Source organism: Octodon degus, unplaced genomic scaffold, assembly GCF_000260255.1.
Source record: "Octodon degus isolate 3935 unplaced genomic scaffold, OctDeg1.0 scaffold00105, whole genome shotgun sequence".
Lineage (NCBI taxonomy): Eukaryota > Metazoa > Chordata > Mammalia > Rodentia > Octodontidae > Octodon > Octodon degus.
The window spans coordinates 9,337,511-9,355,646 of NW_004524681.1; the positions used below are offsets into that span (position 1 = coordinate 9,337,511).

Here is an 18,136-nt window from a genome sequence, read left to right on the forward strand (position 1 = left end):
TCAGAGCTGGGTGCTTCCTGCCTGGCAAATGATGGCCACTTAGGAAGTACTGGAAAAAGAGTTTCCCCCACTGATTCCTCTTTTTCGGGGGGCGGGGGCAAGGTTGCCTAAAGAGAAACCGCAAGTGGCAGGCACTGTTCCAGCCGGACCTTTGCCTGACCAGCTCATCTGTCGTAGCAGGCATAACTTGGCCCTGGTCTCCGGCTCATCACTCCTGAACCTGGGTCCTGAGCTCCGTCCACCTCTCCTGAGCCCCTGCCCCACCAGCCCACAGACGGCCAGCCCTGACGTCCCCTCCTAACCTGTCTGTCCCTGCTCTTGACAGCCTGTGATACTAGCGACAAAGCTCCAAGTCCTTGCCACCTCCACCAGCCCTGCTTTAGCAAGGCTCTGTGGCTCAATGTCTCTCAGCCCACCCTGCAGCTCCCACATGGCTCCACTCCTCCTACCACCCCCACCCTCCTGCTCCCTACCCTGTGATGTGGCCGCTGGTCACAGCATGTCCCATCCTCACCTTGTCCTGTGCCACCCATGGCCAACCTGCTCCTCTGTACCCTTAATAACTGCAGGTATCCCCACCCTGCCCTGGACTGACGCCTGTCCTGCGTCCTGCATGGTTCTCCAGGTACCACTCAACCCTGTCGGTGAGCAGCTGACCTCCCCAGTGCTCCCTCACAAATTTAGTGAAACTCTCATGCCATTTACTGTGAGGGGACACTCAGTACAGTGTGGAGTCCTGCACTGTTTGTCCTGATCATTTCTCCAGGTTCCTAAGGCAGGGCTTGAGTCCCGACCTCCACTGGCCTGGGCTGAGGGCTGGCAGGTGAGGCCCTCAGTAAATACCTGCTCCCCTGCAAGCTGGTCTCTGGGCAAGAATTTCTCCCCCAGCACATTCTCCCAACCCCTCCTTCACTGTGCTGCTGCCTGGCCCAGCCCAGCCCCAAGGCTCCTTCCAAAGCCTCCACCCCTGTGAGCACAAAGGCAGGGTGACCTCACACTCCTGTTCATATGGCCGGCTGTCTGCCGCTGCGCTTTAGACCACAAGCTGCTGCCGACTGGCGGCTGGCTGGCAGCCTGGGCAGTGGAGCAGGCAGCTGTCTCTGGGTGCCAGCCCTGCCTTTCCCCCCGGGTCCGCAGGCTGGCGTCCATCTCCGGCACCCGCTCTACCCCTGCTCCTTTCCTATCACCTCCCTTTGTGCTGCAGATCAAGCAGCTGCACCAGCCAGGCAGGACTGGAAAGAAGAGGGGGCTTTGGCCCTGCCACAGGAAGGGCGCTCTCAACCCAGAAACAGTCGGCAAGGGCTACTGGTCCTTGGCCACTGGGCTGGCCTCTGCTGGATCTCTCTGACTCCAAGACTCCAAAGGTGCTGCTCAATCACCAGGACAGGACATGATCCCCACCCACCTGGCAGAAGCAGTGGCCCAGGGCGTCGGGCTCCACCCAGGATTTGGCAGGACAAACAGATTAGCTTTGGTTTCCAAAGCAGGGAGTGATTTCTTTTGAAAACAGACATCATCAGTTCTAGGAAAATCCTGAGCCACTGTGGTCACTCCTTGGGGACCATCATCAAGTGCAAGGGCGAGCACAGGACAAGACAGGGAACAGCCCTGCCCCCAGCTGTTGAGAGGATGGAGCTGGGGAGGAGGCAGCCAGGCAGGCCCTAGTGCGCTGCTGCTCTTTGTCGCAGAACAAAGGAGACCCCTGTGTGCAGCTGGGCCTGAGATAAGGAGGGCGGTCAGATGGGCTTGGGTGCTGGCACTGGCCAGGATTTGGAGCTTGGGTGAGCTTTTCAGCCAGGCCTTGGGGCACTCTCCCAGGGACTTCCAGGGTCCCTTAGGAGGGCAGCTAGGAAGAGCCACAGCACAGGGACCCAGGCAGAGCCAGCATGGGACTAACCAGGTGACACAGCTGATGACAAACTGGGGGTCAGATGAAGGGAACAGTAAGAGGAGTGAAGGAGAAGAAAGCAAGGCTTGCAGTCCATGTGAAAAAGGGAAGGCATCAGGCAGGCTTCCAAGTGCAGCGTGTGCTGGGCCTGCGGGCCCAGGAGGCTGAAGCAGGAGGTCAGCACACGTTCAAGGCCAGCCTGGGCCACACAGCGAATTCAAGAGCAGCCTAAACTACATAGTGAAATCCTGTCTAGAAAGAGAGAGAGAGAGAGAGAGAGAGAGAGAGAGAGAGAGAGAGAAAGGAAGGATAGACAGGCCAATTTAGCAATCCAGCTGAAGATGTTTTGAGCCAATCCACTAACTTCAGAAATAGCATTTAGCTGGTTGGGGTTTTAATGCACCCCAAAAGAGCATTAGCACACAAGCGGCAGAACCCACCTATAAACTGATGCTCCATGAGGTGCAGCCATTTACCCAGGAGCTGACACCAGACACCCAAAGGCAGAAAGACAGAAGCAATGTGGCAGTCCAGCCAGATCAGCCCAGCCCCACCTTGGCCGAGCTAGGGAAGCACCATTCTGCAGTCTCCATCTTTCATGAAGGATGTGGAGAGGACCCTTCAAGTCCTGGGACCGGGTGGGGAGAAGACTACGGTCCCAGCCCTGCAGCCTCTTGGGGGATGTCCTGCCTACACTGTGCTGGCCTGGCCTGTGGCCGGAAGCCCTCACCAGGATATAGAGCACGACGTAGAGGTGGTGCGTCAGCCAGAAGCCCCGGAAGCTGTGGCGGCGGAAGTGGTGGGAGGCGAAGACGTACATGATGGCCAGGACCAGGAGCAGCATAACTCCAGTGAGGCCTGCGAAGTGGACAGGGCAGGATTGTTCTCGTCGGCCAGGCATGGGGTCCCCTATCCTCTCCAGCATCCTCTTCTCGCCTCCTCCCAACACCACTGACCTTAACCTCTCAAGTTCATCCACCACTCACTCCCTGCACCGTCACTGTGGCCATTTTCCCTGTGACATCACGGAGCCAGGACCTTGCCCTGAGCGACATCCTAGTCTGCCTGCCTCCCTTTCTTCTTTCTTTCCTTTCTCACTTTTCTCTCTTTCACTTTCTTTCTTGTTTTTTAAATACTGAGGCAGAGTCTCACGAAGTTGCCCAGACTGGCCTTGAAGGCACGTTCACTGCACCATCTCCCGAGCAGCTGGGATCACGGGCGTGCACCACCACGCTCAGCTACCCTCACGTGTGCACTTCCTCTCGTGTGTAAATGTGTGCTGAAAGGATGAATGCTTGGCGTCTCTTCTGGGCTGCACACAGGACACTGCAGACCGTGGCCTCGTGGAACAAGGCTCGGTCCTGGTCCCCGCGCCATCCACGAGGTGGCCACAGAACACTGCATAAGCACTGGCACGATTAGTGGGGAGGCAGGACCCCCTGTGCCTGCTCATCCTCAGAGCCCCAGATCCCTTCTTGTATGGAGAATCCCGAGCCAGACCCGGGAAGCAGAGGAAGCTAACATGGGGTGGGTCACGGGAGAGGGTCCTTCCAGTGATCAAAGAGGAGACAGGCAGAAATTAGGAGGATTAGAGCCCTGCGGAACGGAAGAGCAAAGGTTAAGAAGGGATCTCAGCACAGCGTGTAAAGTGGGGATGGGGAGGGGAGCGTAAACCCAGCCTTATCCCCTGAATCCCAGGGTGCCAGAATTCCCAAGCAGCCTCATAAGCTCAAAGCAAAGCATTTTAGGATTCAGAAAGACTTTAAAAGAATCCATGCTGCGTCTCACAGAAAGGAGCAAGTATAGGAAACATGTTACACCAAGGAGGGAACAGGCTGAAAATATAAATAGATCCAGGAAGAGTTTGAATAGATTCACAGCTAATAGCTCTAAAGTGGGGGATCACAGTCAGGAACACGCCCCTAAACAGCCCTTGCCAAGACATCTGCAGAGAGAGGGGCTCCTGTCTGGCCTCACAAACAGCCTGGTCCCCCTCACATAGATGGGGCTTAGGGTTCCTCAAGCCTGCCATCCAGGTGGCATGTGTAGGGGGGGTCATTGTGCTCAGCTGGGGGAGGAGCTAGTCTCAAGTAGGGCACTGGGATGCGGTCACCTGAGTCTCCCAAGATCAGAGGAGTGTCCCCAGGGGGCCGAGGAGATGGCTCAGTAGAATAAGCGCTTGCCTAGCAAGTGCAAGGGCCTGAGTTCAATCCTCAGTTCTGGGGGGGAGGGGGGAAAGGAGTGTCCCCAGGCCAGGGGTCAGGGCCCAGCTCCCGTGGGAGCTAAGCCAGTGGGGGGCTCCTGCTCTCACCTGGTACGGTCTGGAAAAACCACCAGTAATACTTCTGGGGGAGCTCCGACCTGTAGGGAGGGACAGGGGCAGAGGGTGGAGGACTGAGAGACATGCTCTAAGACTTCCAGAGGGGGCCCTCTCCACCCACCAACCACCAGTCTCTGCTTCTGCTTACTTGGGGCTAAAGGTCGGGCTGCCCCAGATTTAGAAAGTGACACTCTCCCCCTGGGCCAAAAGGATGTGTCTTCCCATCTGCCAGAAACTCGAGTGTGCACATACATACACACACACACACACACACACACACACACACACACACACACACTCACCCGTTGTCATGGAAGAGGCCAGGGAAGAGGCAGGAGAGCACGCTGAGTGGACTGACCGAGAACAGGTACACATTCACCACATGGCCAGCACTGTGCAAGACTAGGGGACAGACAGGCGTGGTGACCCCAGGGGCACCCTTGCCTAGAACAGGAAGCCCACCAAGCAGAGCTGCGGGCCTGGAAAAGGACTGAATGTCTAGCCTCTCAACCTCCGGTCCTTCCCCAAAGCACCTGTGAACACGGCGTGTGGACTTAAACTGCCAGAAGCACCTGGTTCTGCTCCCAGTTATGTTTTTAAACACAGAAACAGGGATAGGTACATTACTGGTACACAGACATGAGCCATTTGGCAGCAGGAGGCTGGTGAGATGCCTGCAGCCAGGGCAGCCAAGTGGCTCATGAAGTGGGGCCAAAATGTCCAGGAACATTCAAATGAGAAAAAGATCACAGTAAAAGACACATTGCCATGAATCCCCTCAGAATTCTCTTGCAGCTGTGAACACACTTATCCCATGGTTCTCTTGCCACTTTCTGAGGCAGCTCTGAAAGTTCACATTCATAGCCTTTACATTTTTTTTTTTTTTTTTTTTTTGCAGTACTGGAGATTGAACTTAGGACCCTGTGCTTGCCAGGCAAGCACTTATTCTACTGAGCTATCTCGCTGGCCCTCTGTTTGTTTTGTCTTTTTGAGACAGGGTCTCAATGTGCATGCAGCTCAGGCTGACCTTGAGCTCACTTTGTAGCCCAGGCTGGTCTTGAACTCACAAGGATCCTCCTGCCTCAGTCTCCCCTCAGTACTGGAATTACAGGTGTGCACCACCACACCCGGCTGTGTGTTCCCCCCCCCCAGTGTCTTTACTTTAATTACTTTGAAAAGTGATTTTAAAAAATACAGTGAATGCTGCTGTCGAGTATCATCCACTAGAAAGACAGGCTGGTAAAAAGAAGACACTGTGTCCTCATCCATCTTATTCATCATATCTGGTAACACCCCGTGACTTCTGGGTCTTGCCAAAGTCAAAATAACCTCGAGAGAGAAACATTTGGAGTCAAGGCCACCACCACGTTGTAACTAAAGACCATGAGAACTGCTTCAGAACTGGCAAGGACCACCGGCCGAGTGTGCTCCAAGCAAGGGGGGCATTCTGAGGGGGACTAGGGAATGTGCCTTTTAGGGTACGTTTGTAAAGTTTTAATGCGTACCAACTCCTCGGGCACTCTCAACCCCCACGGAGCCGCGAGGGGCGGGGCTGGGCTGGGTGCCACCTGCCTGTGAGCACGATGGCTGTGCCCGCGATGAGGCGGTGGAAGTCCACGGCGGCGTCGAAGGGGATGTAGCGGTTGAGGAAGGTCTCGCGCAGGAAGGTGATGAGGTTGCGGCACATGGTGAGCAGGATGTAGGAGAACATGAAGGAGATGCTGGCCGCCGTGCCCCGCGACAGGATGATGCCCACGCGAGTGGTGTCCGTGATGCCCTTGTGGTGCGCTGCAAAGGCGTAGTCTGCGGGCAGCAGAGCACCGGTTGGGGACCGCTCCACCCCCCACCCCGCCTCAGCTCCGCCCACAACAGGTAGCCCCATACTTTAATTTTGGCAGGTCCCATTCACTAAATGGCCTCCAGGCCCAGCCCTTAACATGTCAGTCATCACAAGCCCCGCCCCAGGCTGTCTGTCACTCACAATAAGCCCCGCCCCAGGCCAACAGTTACTACAGGCCCACGCCAGGGATGTCACTCATCGGAGGCCTTGCTTCCCCTAGGCCTGGCACTCATTGCAGGCCTCTCGGCAGGGCCTGTCAGTCGTTGTAGACCTTGCCCATGGCTGTCACTAACCGCAGGCCCTGCCCTCAGGACTGTCCATCTCTCTCATAGGCCCCACCCCAAGGCTGTCATTCAGCTCAGGCCCCACTTCAGTGGATGTTGCTCACAATAGGCCCTGTCCCGGAATGTCATTCACCGCAGGCCCCGCCCCCAGGGCAGCCTGTCACTCAGCAAGACCCCGCCCCACCCACAGGCCTCACCCCAGCTAGCGTGGCCGCGCACGACACTCACGGTGGGTGCGCTCCAGGAACAGCGCGGCGGCGACAGCGTAGAACACGGCCACGCAGCCGATGTGGCGCCGGTAGTTCTCAACGAAGCGCTTGAACTGCTGCACCGTCTGGTGGCGACGGCTGCGCTGGAACTTCTCCCGGTGCGCCTCGGTGAACAGCAGCGGCTGGAACGATGTGACCCTGGGGGACAGCAGCCTTAGCCTGGCCTGGGGGTCCCCGCAGGAATCCTGACACGGGGGGCGAGGGGGCGCAGCTTGTCCAGAGTCACCGGGTCCCAGAGGTGTGTGCGGGCTCAGACTCTCCTGTCTGACACTCAGACTCCACCAGCACCAGGGGAAGGCTCTCCCCGACCCTGACCCTGAGCCCTGGGGCACCTCCTCTGGGAAGTCTTCTCAGACCCCCAGGGAGAGACAAGAGCCTCCCAAGCTCAGCGGTGTCTGATCACACCCTCATTCTGCCTCCATCAGTGGGACATTCTCATCAGACGCCAGGCTGCTCAACAGACTGTCCTAGGACGGACCACTCATTCCCATTCCCACCAGGTTAAGCACAGCACCTGACATCACTTAGGGGAAGATGCTGATGGCTGACGGATAGATGGATGGAGGCACGCATGCATACATGCAGGGACCGGGAGGCAAGCATACTTCTTGCCAAAGCGCCGGCGGATCTCCTGGGGCGGGTCCGTGTCTGTGGGGCACTGCAGTCTCTGTGAGGTCATCTCAGGCTCCATGAGGGTACGGGGACAGCGGGCTCTCACTCTGGGAGAGGGGCTGGGAGGGGGAGAGAGAGGACCCGAGCCCCTCAGCCTCTGGTCCTCTGCTGCCCCTGGTCCATCCCCACACCTGCTTTGAAAGGAAGGGCCAGGGTTCTGGGTGGGTCAGACAGCAGGACTCCACAGGGGACCAAGAAGAAAGGGAGACTCTGGGGTTCCCACAGAAGCCCAAATCTACACCTGTCCCCTCCCCAGGGACATCTGGCCCAGGCAGGAAGTAAGCTCTGCAAGTCCTGGTGCAGGGTGGCGTCTGCCCACAGTGCCCAGTGCCGTTCTCTAGTGGGTATGACATTGCTACGTGGGACAGTGATGGTGCCGATCCCAGCTGTGCTCCTCGATTCCCGCTGGCGCTCACCAGATCTCCTGGCTGATGTAGGATGCTCTCCGGCAAAGGTTCTTGATGACTTCTGGCACTTCTACACCTGTAATGCAGAGGGCCTGGCTCAGGGGGGCCTTCCATGTGCAGACCTGGCACAGGGTCCCTGTCCCTCCCTGGTGGCAGTTGGACCCAGCCAGATGGTAGGAAGACAAAGAGAAGGCAAAAAACAAAGCCAGCCAGCCAGGCTGTCCTGGCAACGGCTCTTGGACCTGGCATCAAGGACAGAGGTAGAGTTCAGGAAATGTATGCAACCTGCCTTCGAAGCTCCTTCTGCCATAAGAACTCTGCTTAAGGCCTTCTAGTGTGATGGCTCCCCAGAGTTCATGGAGGGATAAGAGAGATCACTCTAATGTTCCGCTTTCCTCTGAAAATGTTCATAACAAAATACTGGGGGAAGCACCCCTCTCAGGAGCCTCTCCACTATTCCTGTCTAGGTTGAGCACCGGGTGTAGGACAAGGCTGAACTGCCAAACCAGTTCCTTAGAAGAGGTCTGGGGATCCCCAGGTGCTACAGTTTAGATCTAAAATGTCCCCAGAGCCTCAAGTGCTTATAGATGAGGCTTTTGGCAGGTAACTGGACTATGGGGGCTGATAGCTCACTTGCTATGAGGAGATGGGGTCTCGCTGGAAGAGGTTGGTCACAGGGGCTAGGCCCGGAAGGGTGTTATCTCCCTCCCTGGCTCCTCCCTTGATCTCGCTCCACTTCTGAGCAGTCATTCCCCAGCTGTGGCACTCTGCCACGAGACACTGGGCTACAGACTGAACCCTCCCCAGAGTGTGGGCCAAAATAAACCTCTCCTCTTCTAGTCTGTGGGTGTCAGGTGGTGTTCAGTGATGAGATGGTAACTAAGACACCAGGTCATCCTCAGGATAATCCTGGTCTTTCTACCTGAGGTCAAAGTGTTTGAATAAACATGAATGTTTAAAGCAAATACATGTCTTCACTCTCGATGCTTGGGCAAACAGCTCGTGTGGTAAAATAGTAGACAGCAGCCAATCAAGGTAGAAGGGGGGCTGGTGAGATGGCTCAGTGGTCTAAAGCACCTACTTGGAACAAGCTTAGCGAAGCCCAGGGACTACGGTTCAATCCCCCAGCACCACATGCTAGACAGCCCCGCCCCCTGGTGGGCTGAGCTGGCCACACACACACACACACACACAAATAAAATTAAACAAAAAAAAAAAGGTAGAAGGGAACAGCTGCCTGCATGAGTCTTACTCTTTCTCTGTAGTTCAAAGTCTTTTTAAGTAAAATTCAGGAAGAAGCAACCAAGCCCTGCAATGACTAAAACCAAAACAAGACAATTAAGCACCATACTGCTTAATTTCCAGTCCCCAAGCCTGGTCCTACCCAGCTGGGTAGTCCTTCCCTTGCCTCTGTCTGGACAGAGGGCAAAGCTGCACAATCGGGGCTCTGGGCCTCCTCTGCTAACACCCCCACATCCAGGGTCAAGGCAGCCCTGGCCAGAGGTGCATCCCTGTTCTGTCTAACTCGCTCCTGTGCCAGCTGCCTTCTTCTAATCCCAGGAGGGGCTGGGGTTGGTCACAACTTGCCCCAATGAGAACCTCAGACTGAGAAGACACAATAATGGGGCAGAGCAGGCTGCAAAGAAGCCCTTGTCTGCTACCTGTCTCTTGCCCCACTCCTACTCCGCCCTTTTGAGTCAGACAGGTGCAATAGGAGATATCTCCCAGGCTAGAAGCAGCCAGCAGTTGGGGGACTCGGGCCAGCTCAGCTAGGACCATAACAAGGGGACAATGTTTCCTCCCTAGCCTGGGCACAATGAGTGTGGGGCTTGGGCAGGAAGCCAGGGGACAACTGCAGGCCCCATCTCCAATCCACCCTGACTCCATCAGGCACTGTCACTGACCTGGGCGCCCTTTTATGTACAAGTCAGAAAGAAACTGTACGATCGTGTTGGCAGAGGAAAGAAAGATCCCCTGGCAGGCAGCCCCACCTTTGACACACAGCTGCGTGAAGCGGAGCTCGCTGTCGTGGTCCCGCAGCAGGAAGTGGAAATCTTCCCAGGTGAGCTCTTCCTTGTCCTGGAAGCCCGCCTCCTGGAACATGGACTCCACCACCTCGGCCAGCTGGGCCTTGGGCAGGCAGTTGTTGGAGATCTCAATGAAAGACCTGGGGGTGGGGGACAAAGCCCACCATCAGGCCTTCAGGGTAAGCAGGAGTCTCTCACTTCCCCTTGACCCTTCTTTCATCCCCTCTTCTGTCCCCTTGTCTCCTCGCTGTCCTGGGAGATGGACCTCAGCATCCTGATGAACTCATCCTTGGAGATGAGGCCATTCCCGTCGAAGTCATACATGCGGAACATGAGGCGAGACTTCTCCTCAGGGGAGCCTGGGGCAAAGAGACAAAAAATCTGTCCAAACCCCAGCTGGGATAGTCTTGGATGCAGGCAGCGGGGGCCCTCATCCTCCACCCCTACCTGGGAGCTATCACCCATGGGTGGAGACCTGGCCCTGGAGCCCCCCGCCTCCCACAGGGCCTCAGTCCACTGCTTCCTCCTCACCTTTCATGAAGACCACCAGGATGTCCAGGAACTCCCGGAAGGACAGGTAGCCATTGCCGTCCTTGTCAGCCAGAGAGAACATGGACTCCACAAACATGTCCTGGGGCTTCAGGCCCAGGGACTCAGCAAACTCAGCCCGGCTCAGCTCGCAGGTCAGGGCCTCCTGCACCTTCCGGGATGAGTCCAGGGGCAGGGTTCCCGCATCTGCCTGGTTGATGTCCAGCACCTGCACTCGGGCAGCAGCAGAGGAAGGAGAGGAGGGTCACGGCTTCCTCGACTCGGAGGCCAGCAGGGTCCCTTTCTGAAGCTCCACCCAGCAGCCCCTGCATGGTGCCAGGAGCCATGGTTATGCTACACAGTCCTGGGTGAGGTCAAGTCGGGGATCTGAAATTGGAACTAAGGGGTCCCGGATGTGTCTTGACCGGAACACAAGGCGACTTGGAAGACGTGGAACATCCTTTCTTTCCTATGCTCACACACAGAGCAAAGCAGAACCACAGAACACAGAGGCAGCCCAGGAGAGGGCAGCCCTGTCTGCTGACAGCCTTCCTTCCAGGTTGAAGGCCTGTCTTGGGGTTCCTGAGCCAAGTTGGATCCACAGGGGTCAGTGCTTTCTTCTACTTTGATCTAAGAGTTTTTAACAATAGCAAGGCTTCCTCCGGGCTTGTGGGAGAGGATCCCTCTTCCTGGGCTGTCTGTATTTGGCCTGGGGGGGCCATCCCTCAAGGGAGGCAGATAAGCCACAGGCCTTGGTACCTGTCTTTCCTGCCTGTCAACTGTGTGGCTCAGTCTAAGCCTGTCTTAGTCCCAAACCTTGCAACTTCAGACAAGGTGCCTCTGTGGAAAGAGCCGTGGGCTGAGAGACCTGGGTTCCTGTCCCAGCTCCGCCACCTGCTTACTGCATGGCCTGGGGCCAGCTTCCTATTGTGAGACTCAACAAGGGAGATTGTAGGACATGTTTTGAAAGCCGGGCACACCTTGCAGCTTCCAAAGATTGGCGGGCACCCATGATCCAGCAGCGTACCCACAGTATCCCGGCGCAGGGGCTTCCCACAGTTCCGAGGGACCCTGGGCAGCATCCTCCCAGGGCCCTAGTCCTACGAAGCCAAAGGCTCCTCAGCCCCTTGCACACTCAGCACCCAGCTTGCGAGAGGGCTTAATCAGGTAGACTAAAGCCTCAGTAAAGCGTGGCTTGAATCCACAGCCATCTCTCCCAGCCAGCCCTCACTGCTCCTTCTTGAGCATTCACTTTCACCTATCCAGAGAGCAGTTCAGCTCATTCCTGGCTCCTCCTTTCTGTGGAGTGCACACTTTCCTGATCTCCCTTCTACCATGACCATCCTCCTTCCTTGGGCCCTTTCCCCAGCACCCACACCAGGCTGCTCTGGGACAGCTGCACCCTTGCTGTCCTCTTCCTGTGCAGGGCGCCCCTCTGGCGGACTGAAGAACTGTAGCGGGGAGCCAGGCCACACTTCCCTCGACAGCTCTGGTCCCACCTCCCTTGCATTTTCTGTTTTTGTTTTCTTGCTTTCATCTTGCACCAAGTGTGAATTTTCCTTCACATCAGCTAGAAGTCCTGAGCCAGAAACTCAGGACTTCCGGCTTCCCCAGAGTTGCTGTGGCCTCCTATAGGTAAGGATAGCCCACAGGCGCAGTCACAGGCCGCCGCACCTGGGAGAAGAGGTGCCGGAAGAAGGTCCCCAGGAGGTGGCTCCGATGCTCCCGCGTCACCGCGGCCCTCAGCAGCTCCTGCTCTCGAAGCTCCCACTCCTGGAAGCTCAGCCCGCTCTCCTTCAGGGCCGCCCGCAGGTTTCCCACCAGCGCCTGCCGCTCCTCCTCCATGGGGAACAGCAACACCTAAGGGGTGGCAAGGTGAGCTATGGATGCCTCAAGGCTGACACACCTGGGGGGGGGGTTGGGAGCGGCCCCTGAGGACCCCGCAAGAGCGAGCAGAAGTGGGTGCCGACCCAGCTCTCAGGGGAGTGGCATGGAACCACTCTTCCTCCATTCGATTCCACACTGGAGAGTTGAGGGAAAGGCAGAGAGGCCAAGGATGGAGAGGACACTGGGCCGGGCAGGCGGAGTCCACAGCCACCCCATGCTGCTCCCCTTCAAAGCCCCCAATCCCTGTTGCCAGGCCCTACCAGGTCATACTCCTTGGGGACCTTGAGCAGCAGGGTGCGGCGGCCGCGGTTGCTGGACAGGATGAGGTGGACCTGCTGCGGGGGCTGCAGCTGCACGGTGCGGAGTGCTGTGAGCCTGCCGTCCACCACACGGATCTGCCCAGGCTGCAGGTGCACACGCACCACCCGGCTGGGCTCCTTGTGGCCCTGCCACTCCAGAGCTGGGGGCGACATGGCTGGGTCAGAGGTGCCCTGGGCTGAGGTTAGCACCAGGCATGCCTAGCTTCTTGCCCACTTCCTGGCACCCTTCCCCAAAAGTCCTGCTCTGCCTCCAATCCATGAGGGAATGGGGACAACCCCATCCTGAGTGTCCCTGGTGCTTTGCATGAATTATTTCATTTGCTCACAAACCTATGAGGCTCACAATATTCCTATGTAAGAAATTCCTATTTTTTCTAAATAAGAAAATAACAGTAGAAAAAATTTTAAAACTCCACGATGGTCCAACTTCTACCTCATGTCACTGTGGCTTCCCCACCTCCTTGCCTGCCAACAGCCCTAGGAAGGAAAGCCTTTTCCCCAGGCTCCTTGGATGGATGGCTCGGCAGGCCATCCCTGTCCCCATCCCTGTCCCTAATCCCTGGACCCCAGGTCTACCTTCCACACCCTCCACCAGCTTCTCAGACATGATACTTGGGCGGTTCTGGCTCTGGAGTCTCTTGAAATTCCTCATCCGGAGCCGGGCCACAATCCAGGCACCAAGCAGGCTCACTGGGAGAGTAGAGGCAGCAGGATACAGAGGACCTGAGGGCCTGGGAGAGGGACTGGCTCCCACTCAACTCCTGTCCCACCTTCTAGGCCTGCACTCAGCTGCCCCTACTCAGAAAGACCTAGGGGAGGAGCTGCTCTGCGTCCCATGTGGGCTTGGTGGCTGGCCACCCCTGTGTCCCTCACTCCACCCGTTCCCAGCAAGAGGCCAGGCCCAAAGCCCTCAAGCCATGGGCGAGGCTCACCCCCCTGGACTGCTGGTTGACCCCAACTTGACCTTGAGGAAGACTAAAGTTCCAAACCCTTGCCAGCAACTCCATCCGCCTGGCCTGGATCTGCCTCTGACAGGGCCTCCAGCCCAGGACTGAGGACAGCTGCATACCACAGACACCTCAGCTCTGGACCTTGGGGCTCCACAGAGAACAGGGAGGCAGGCCTTGGAGCTGGCTGACCTTGCCCCGCACAGCCCAGTCTTCTTACCTAGAGGGAAGCAGCACAGGGTCCCAATGGTGAGCCCGAAGCCAAAGCCACTGCCCTGGAAATAGTCCCGGACCACGAGGGGCTCACAGGCCCGCAGGCCCTCGGTGCTCAGCTGTCCTGGCTGTGGACAAGGGTCCCCTGGCAGGTGGAGGAAGCCAGAGCCTGGGTGCTGGGCCACAAAGGAAGCAGGAAGAGGGGCAAGGAGGGCACTCCAGGTAGCAGGGGCAAGGGCTGCCTACCCTGGCCATTGCAGCAAAAGTGTGGCATTTGCCTCCTGGGTCACATGAGAGGCGAGAAAACCAGCCCAACCTCTGTCCCCCTCGCATGCACACGTGTTCACACACACAATGCTGCCCTCATCCCTGCGGGGGGTGTGGAGGGCTGCCTCTGGCCCTCCTCACGCTACACCAAGCCCCCACCACACCCCATCCCAATGCCCCTGGTCTCTGGGAGGCTCAGGGCTGTCCTTACTCAGGCAGATCCTGGAGCTGAGCAGAGGGGACCCACACAGTTGCGTGCCCCACCCTGTGCCTATCCTAGCTCCTCAAGACAGAACCACAGTCGCTGTCTTTCTGTCTCCAAGGAGGGACAAGGCTCCAGACCCAGCGGCCTCTAGGCACCCCTTGGCCACTCACCTGCAACCCAGAAGAAGACATTGGGCTGCAGGTCACTGGTGTCCACACTGGTGACAGCCACCAGGACCTCCCTGAAGGAAGTGTTCCTGATTGCTGCAATCTCTTCCTCCGAGAACAACCTGGGGACGACAAGGAGAGGAGGAACTGGGAGAGAAATGGAGGCTGCCAAGCCACAGATGAAGAGGAAAGGGGCCAGAGGGGTGGGCAGGCCTGGCGTCAAGGCCAGAGGGGTGGGGTATGGAAGCTGGCCAAGTTAATGGGAGCCCTGGCCTGCCTTACCCATTCCTGGTGTTCTCAAACCAGTAGCGGTCGCCATCCCGGAGCCGCACAAACTGGTCAAGGACAATGGCACTGAACAGGGGTCCAGGGTCCCCATGACTCTCTAGGAGGCCCCCTGGGAGCAGCTCCAGCCGGGACAGATCCTGGTGGTACAAGGCAGTGATGGCCTCCAGCACCTGGAATCAGGCAGGGACAGGTGTGAGTGAGAAGGCCCAGCACTCAGCCCTGGGCAAAGCAGTGGTGGGTGGAGGGGTGGGGAGTGGAGGGATAGCTGCAGGATGCTAACAGGAAATGATGGGAAGAGCAGCTCCTTAGTGGAGGGAGCTTAGGGTGCTCCACGCACTGCCCTGAGCATCTCACAAAGTTAACCTTCCCGGGGAGCCTTCTCCTAGCTCCAGCAGCTGCAGACCACCAACCCCTCATAGTTCGTATTTGGGAAGGTATGAAAGGCGAAAGGGCTAAATCAGAACGTGCAACATTACACAGCAACATCATGTGTTGCAAATGAGTTCTACCCTTTAGAGCTAAAAAAAAGTTTGCAAAAATCAAATCCTAGTGCAGCGTGATGCCACACACCTGTAATCCCAGCACTCTAGGAGGCTGAGGCAAGAGGCCAGTGGGGGAGCATGGGGGGCGCTGTACAGAGTCAGTTCAAGGTTGTTGCAATTTTGTTGAAAAACCCACCAAAATAAAAAGGTAAACAGATATCAAGTCCCAACTACACATTCACTTCTTGGGACTATCTTCAACCATATTATATCTCCAGCATTTTCTACCTATCTTTAGTTCTTTTCTCTCCAATGCAAATCAGCACTTGACCAGGTTAGCTCTAAAGAGGCCAGGGTGACACCTAAGACTTGCTACTTCCTGTTCGCCTGTGATTCCTATTGTACCCAGATCTTATAGGATGTTATAAGCCCTGTGCACACATGGCTTCCCTGTGAGCCTTGCAACCACTCTCCATCAGCATTGGTGAAGTAAGGGCAGTCGCGGCACACAACTGGAGAGACACTGCTGCCGCCAGGGGTGGAGCCCAGAGGTGGGCTCACGGGGCTCCCTGAAGGCAGCTGGGACGTGAAGACATCAAGGCACAGCCTGCTCCCACGCCAAGCACCTGCCCCACACGCCCATGTGGGATAAAGGGCTGGCATACAACAGGTGCTCAATAAATGGCGGCTGGAGCTGAGCACACAGAGTGAAAGCCAAAGGCTGCTGACCCAGTCACCTCCATCCTGATGTGCGGTGAGTCCTCACCCGAGCCCCACCCATGCGACCTGTGTCTGATGGCCCATCTCCCGCAGATATGGACAGCCTGTCTCGGGCCCTGCCTCTCCCTCCCGTCCTGAGTCCTCCTCACTGTGCTGCGGCTCCCAGACAGGGTGGGGTTGATGTCCTCCCAGTGGGTGACAGGGGGCAGCCCCAGGGCAGCCCTGGTCTTGGTGTAAGAGGGCAGCCCCAGATCCCGGCCTCGCTGTAGGCAGCCAGCCAGGTGGTCCATGCGGGAAAACTTCAGCGACCCAGGCCAGAAATCTAGAAACGAGACACTGGAGGGTCAGCAGGATCCCCAGCCCAGGGCACCCTCCCCACCACACCCCCGGCCTGCAGGGACAGCCTGCAGCTCACCCTGCACGTCCTCTACCACCACATGGTCCTCTCGCTCAGCGAGCTGGGAGGCCATGCCCAGCAGCAGGGCTTCGAAGTCCTCTGCACTCTGGAGGTTTGGGTTCTGTGGGGGTGGGCAGCAGAGAGCCAGGGCCAATGGAGCCAGGTGGCTGGCAGCCAGGCTCCTCCACCACCCACTCCTGTCTGCACCTCCTGGGGCCTTTCCTCAGCAACAGGTGGGTGCTGCTCCCTTCCAAGCCCCATGCCTTGTGTTTCTCCCAGAACAAGGGCCCAAAAAGTGTTCCTTCCCCCTTTGGAGCTTTGACTCCAGTTGGCAAAGGCACTACAGCATCTCAGGTCAGTAGATGTGTTACCAGCCAGCTGTGTGACCTTTGGCAAGCCATAGGACCTCCCTGAATTCAATTTCCTCCCTCTTAATGAAAAGGACTTGCATTGGGGTACAGCTCCGTAGCGGAGTGCTTGCCTACAGTGTTCAAGGCTGCAGTTCAAACTCGAGTCAGGGGGATGCTGAGGCCTCAGGTGGCTCCGTGACTCTGATTTCGTACCTTGTTCTCATATCCTGGGTGCTCAGCCTTCTTCCTTTCTTTCCATGAAGTATCTGACTTCACCTTAAACTCTGCACACACACTGGCCTGGCTTGGATGGACTCACTATATAATCCAGGCTGGCCTTGAACTTCCATCAATCCTCCTGCCTCAACCTTCCGAGGGATTTCATGCGTGTACCATTATGCCAAGCAAGGTACACTCTTGACCGTGTCTCTGCAGCTGCCTCCTTCACCCCAGCGCACCCCAGCTGCCTGTTTCAATCTACCACCCAGCTCCCCATCTACTCTCATACATGTGGGTGCACGCGCACATGTGCGTGCACACACACACACACACACACACACACATACACCAACCCTCCCATACACTCAACACACAGCCCTGACCTCTCGGCTCCAGTAACTGTTGCACACTCGAAGGGCTCTGGAGAAACTTGAATTCCCATCCACAACCTCCCGGAAGTGGCAGCTGCTGTTCCTGAAATGCAAGGAGTAGAGGAGAGGGGACTGAAGCCTTTTAATTCTCAGTCCTCATGTCAGACACCAGCATCCAGGAGCCTGGCTGCTCTGTCCATGTGGTGGTGTGGTCAGGCCACCCGAGCAGCAGGTCCTGGGCCAGCGGGGCTTTGGAAAGTCTCTTCCCACCCTTAGACCAAACATCTAAAACCACAGTCTAGGCTGGCCAGATAGTTCAGCAGACTAAAGTGCCTGCTTAGGCAGAGCGCATCGGCCAGAGTTTGATCCCCAGCATGCTGTGCCAGTCCTGCCCCCAGGGCATGCTGGGATGGTGACTAAGACTGGGTGTAGTGGCCCGTGCCTGTAGTCCCAGTGCTTGGGAGGCTGAAAACAAGTTTCTGAGTTTCGTCTCTTTCTCCCCATTTTGTCTCTCCTTACTTTTCTCTTTGTATTATTCAAGGATATATGACCCAAAAAGGTCTGTTCATTTTCAGTACAGAAGCAATTTTTTAAAATACATTTTCAATCTGAGATTGACTAAATTTATAGATCTATGAATCTATGAATTTTGGTAATATGGGTTTCCTCCTCCCCTTCGTATGAATGTTTCACTGTGTTGCCCAGCTTGGTCTCAGACTCCTGAGCTCAAGTAAGTGATCCTCCTGCCTCAGCCTCCAGAATAGCTGGGACCAGCATACTCAGTAAATGACATTATTATTATTATTATTATTATTATTATTATTATTATTGACAAGGTCTCACCATGTTCACCTAGGCACACCTTAAGTTCCTGGTCTAAGCTACCCTCCTGTCTCAGCCTGCTGAGTAGCTGGGACTAGGCACCCAGCTATGCAGATACACTCTAAAGGATTAACAAAGTTTTCTTTAGAAACTTATTTTCTGTGGATAACTCAGCTGGCTATGATTTCTTGGCCATCATCAGGCAAACTCAGAGATCATTCTAGAGTAAGCAAGTCTAATCTATGA

General features: G+C 56.6%; 1 protein-coding gene across 3 annotated transcripts in view; it reads right to left on the bottom strand.

The window, feature by feature from the left end:
• Duox1 (dual oxidase 1) overlaps positions 1-18,136 on the bottom strand; it is a 28,288-nt gene that overhangs the window by 3,851 nt on the left and 6,301 nt on the right. For 2 of the 3 annotated variants that reach the window (XM_004639035.2, XM_023724075.1), the window contains exons 10-28: positions 17,081-17,171; positions 16,147-16,249; positions 15,881-16,053; positions 14,524-14,699; positions 14,245-14,363; positions 13,610-13,747; positions 13,019-13,132; positions 12,383-12,582; positions 11,910-12,095; positions 10,239-10,464; positions 9,973-10,066; positions 9,672-9,847; positions 7,690-7,756; positions 7,207-7,332; positions 6,561-6,739; positions 5,781-6,011; positions 4,511-4,610; positions 4,200-4,249; positions 2,619-2,746 (exon numbers count right to left, since the gene is read on the bottom strand). In XM_004639035.2, the coding sequence (XP_004639092.1) occupies positions 2,619-2,746; positions 4,200-4,249; positions 4,511-4,610; positions 5,781-6,011; positions 6,561-6,739; positions 7,207-7,332; positions 7,690-7,756; positions 9,672-9,847; positions 9,973-10,066; positions 10,239-10,464; positions 11,910-12,095; positions 12,383-12,582; positions 13,019-13,132; positions 13,610-13,747; positions 14,245-14,363; positions 14,524-14,699; positions 15,881-16,053; positions 16,147-16,249; positions 17,081-17,171 (2,677 nt within the window). The remainder of the gene's footprint in view (positions 1-2,618; positions 2,747-4,199; positions 4,250-4,510; positions 4,611-5,780; positions 6,012-6,560; positions 6,740-7,206; positions 7,333-7,689; positions 7,757-9,671; positions 9,848-9,972; positions 10,067-10,238; positions 10,465-11,909; positions 12,096-12,382; positions 12,583-13,018; positions 13,133-13,609; positions 13,748-14,244; positions 14,364-14,523; positions 14,700-15,880; positions 16,054-16,146; positions 16,250-17,080; positions 17,172-18,136) is intronic. The other variant, XM_023724074.1, reaches the window with a different exon arrangement.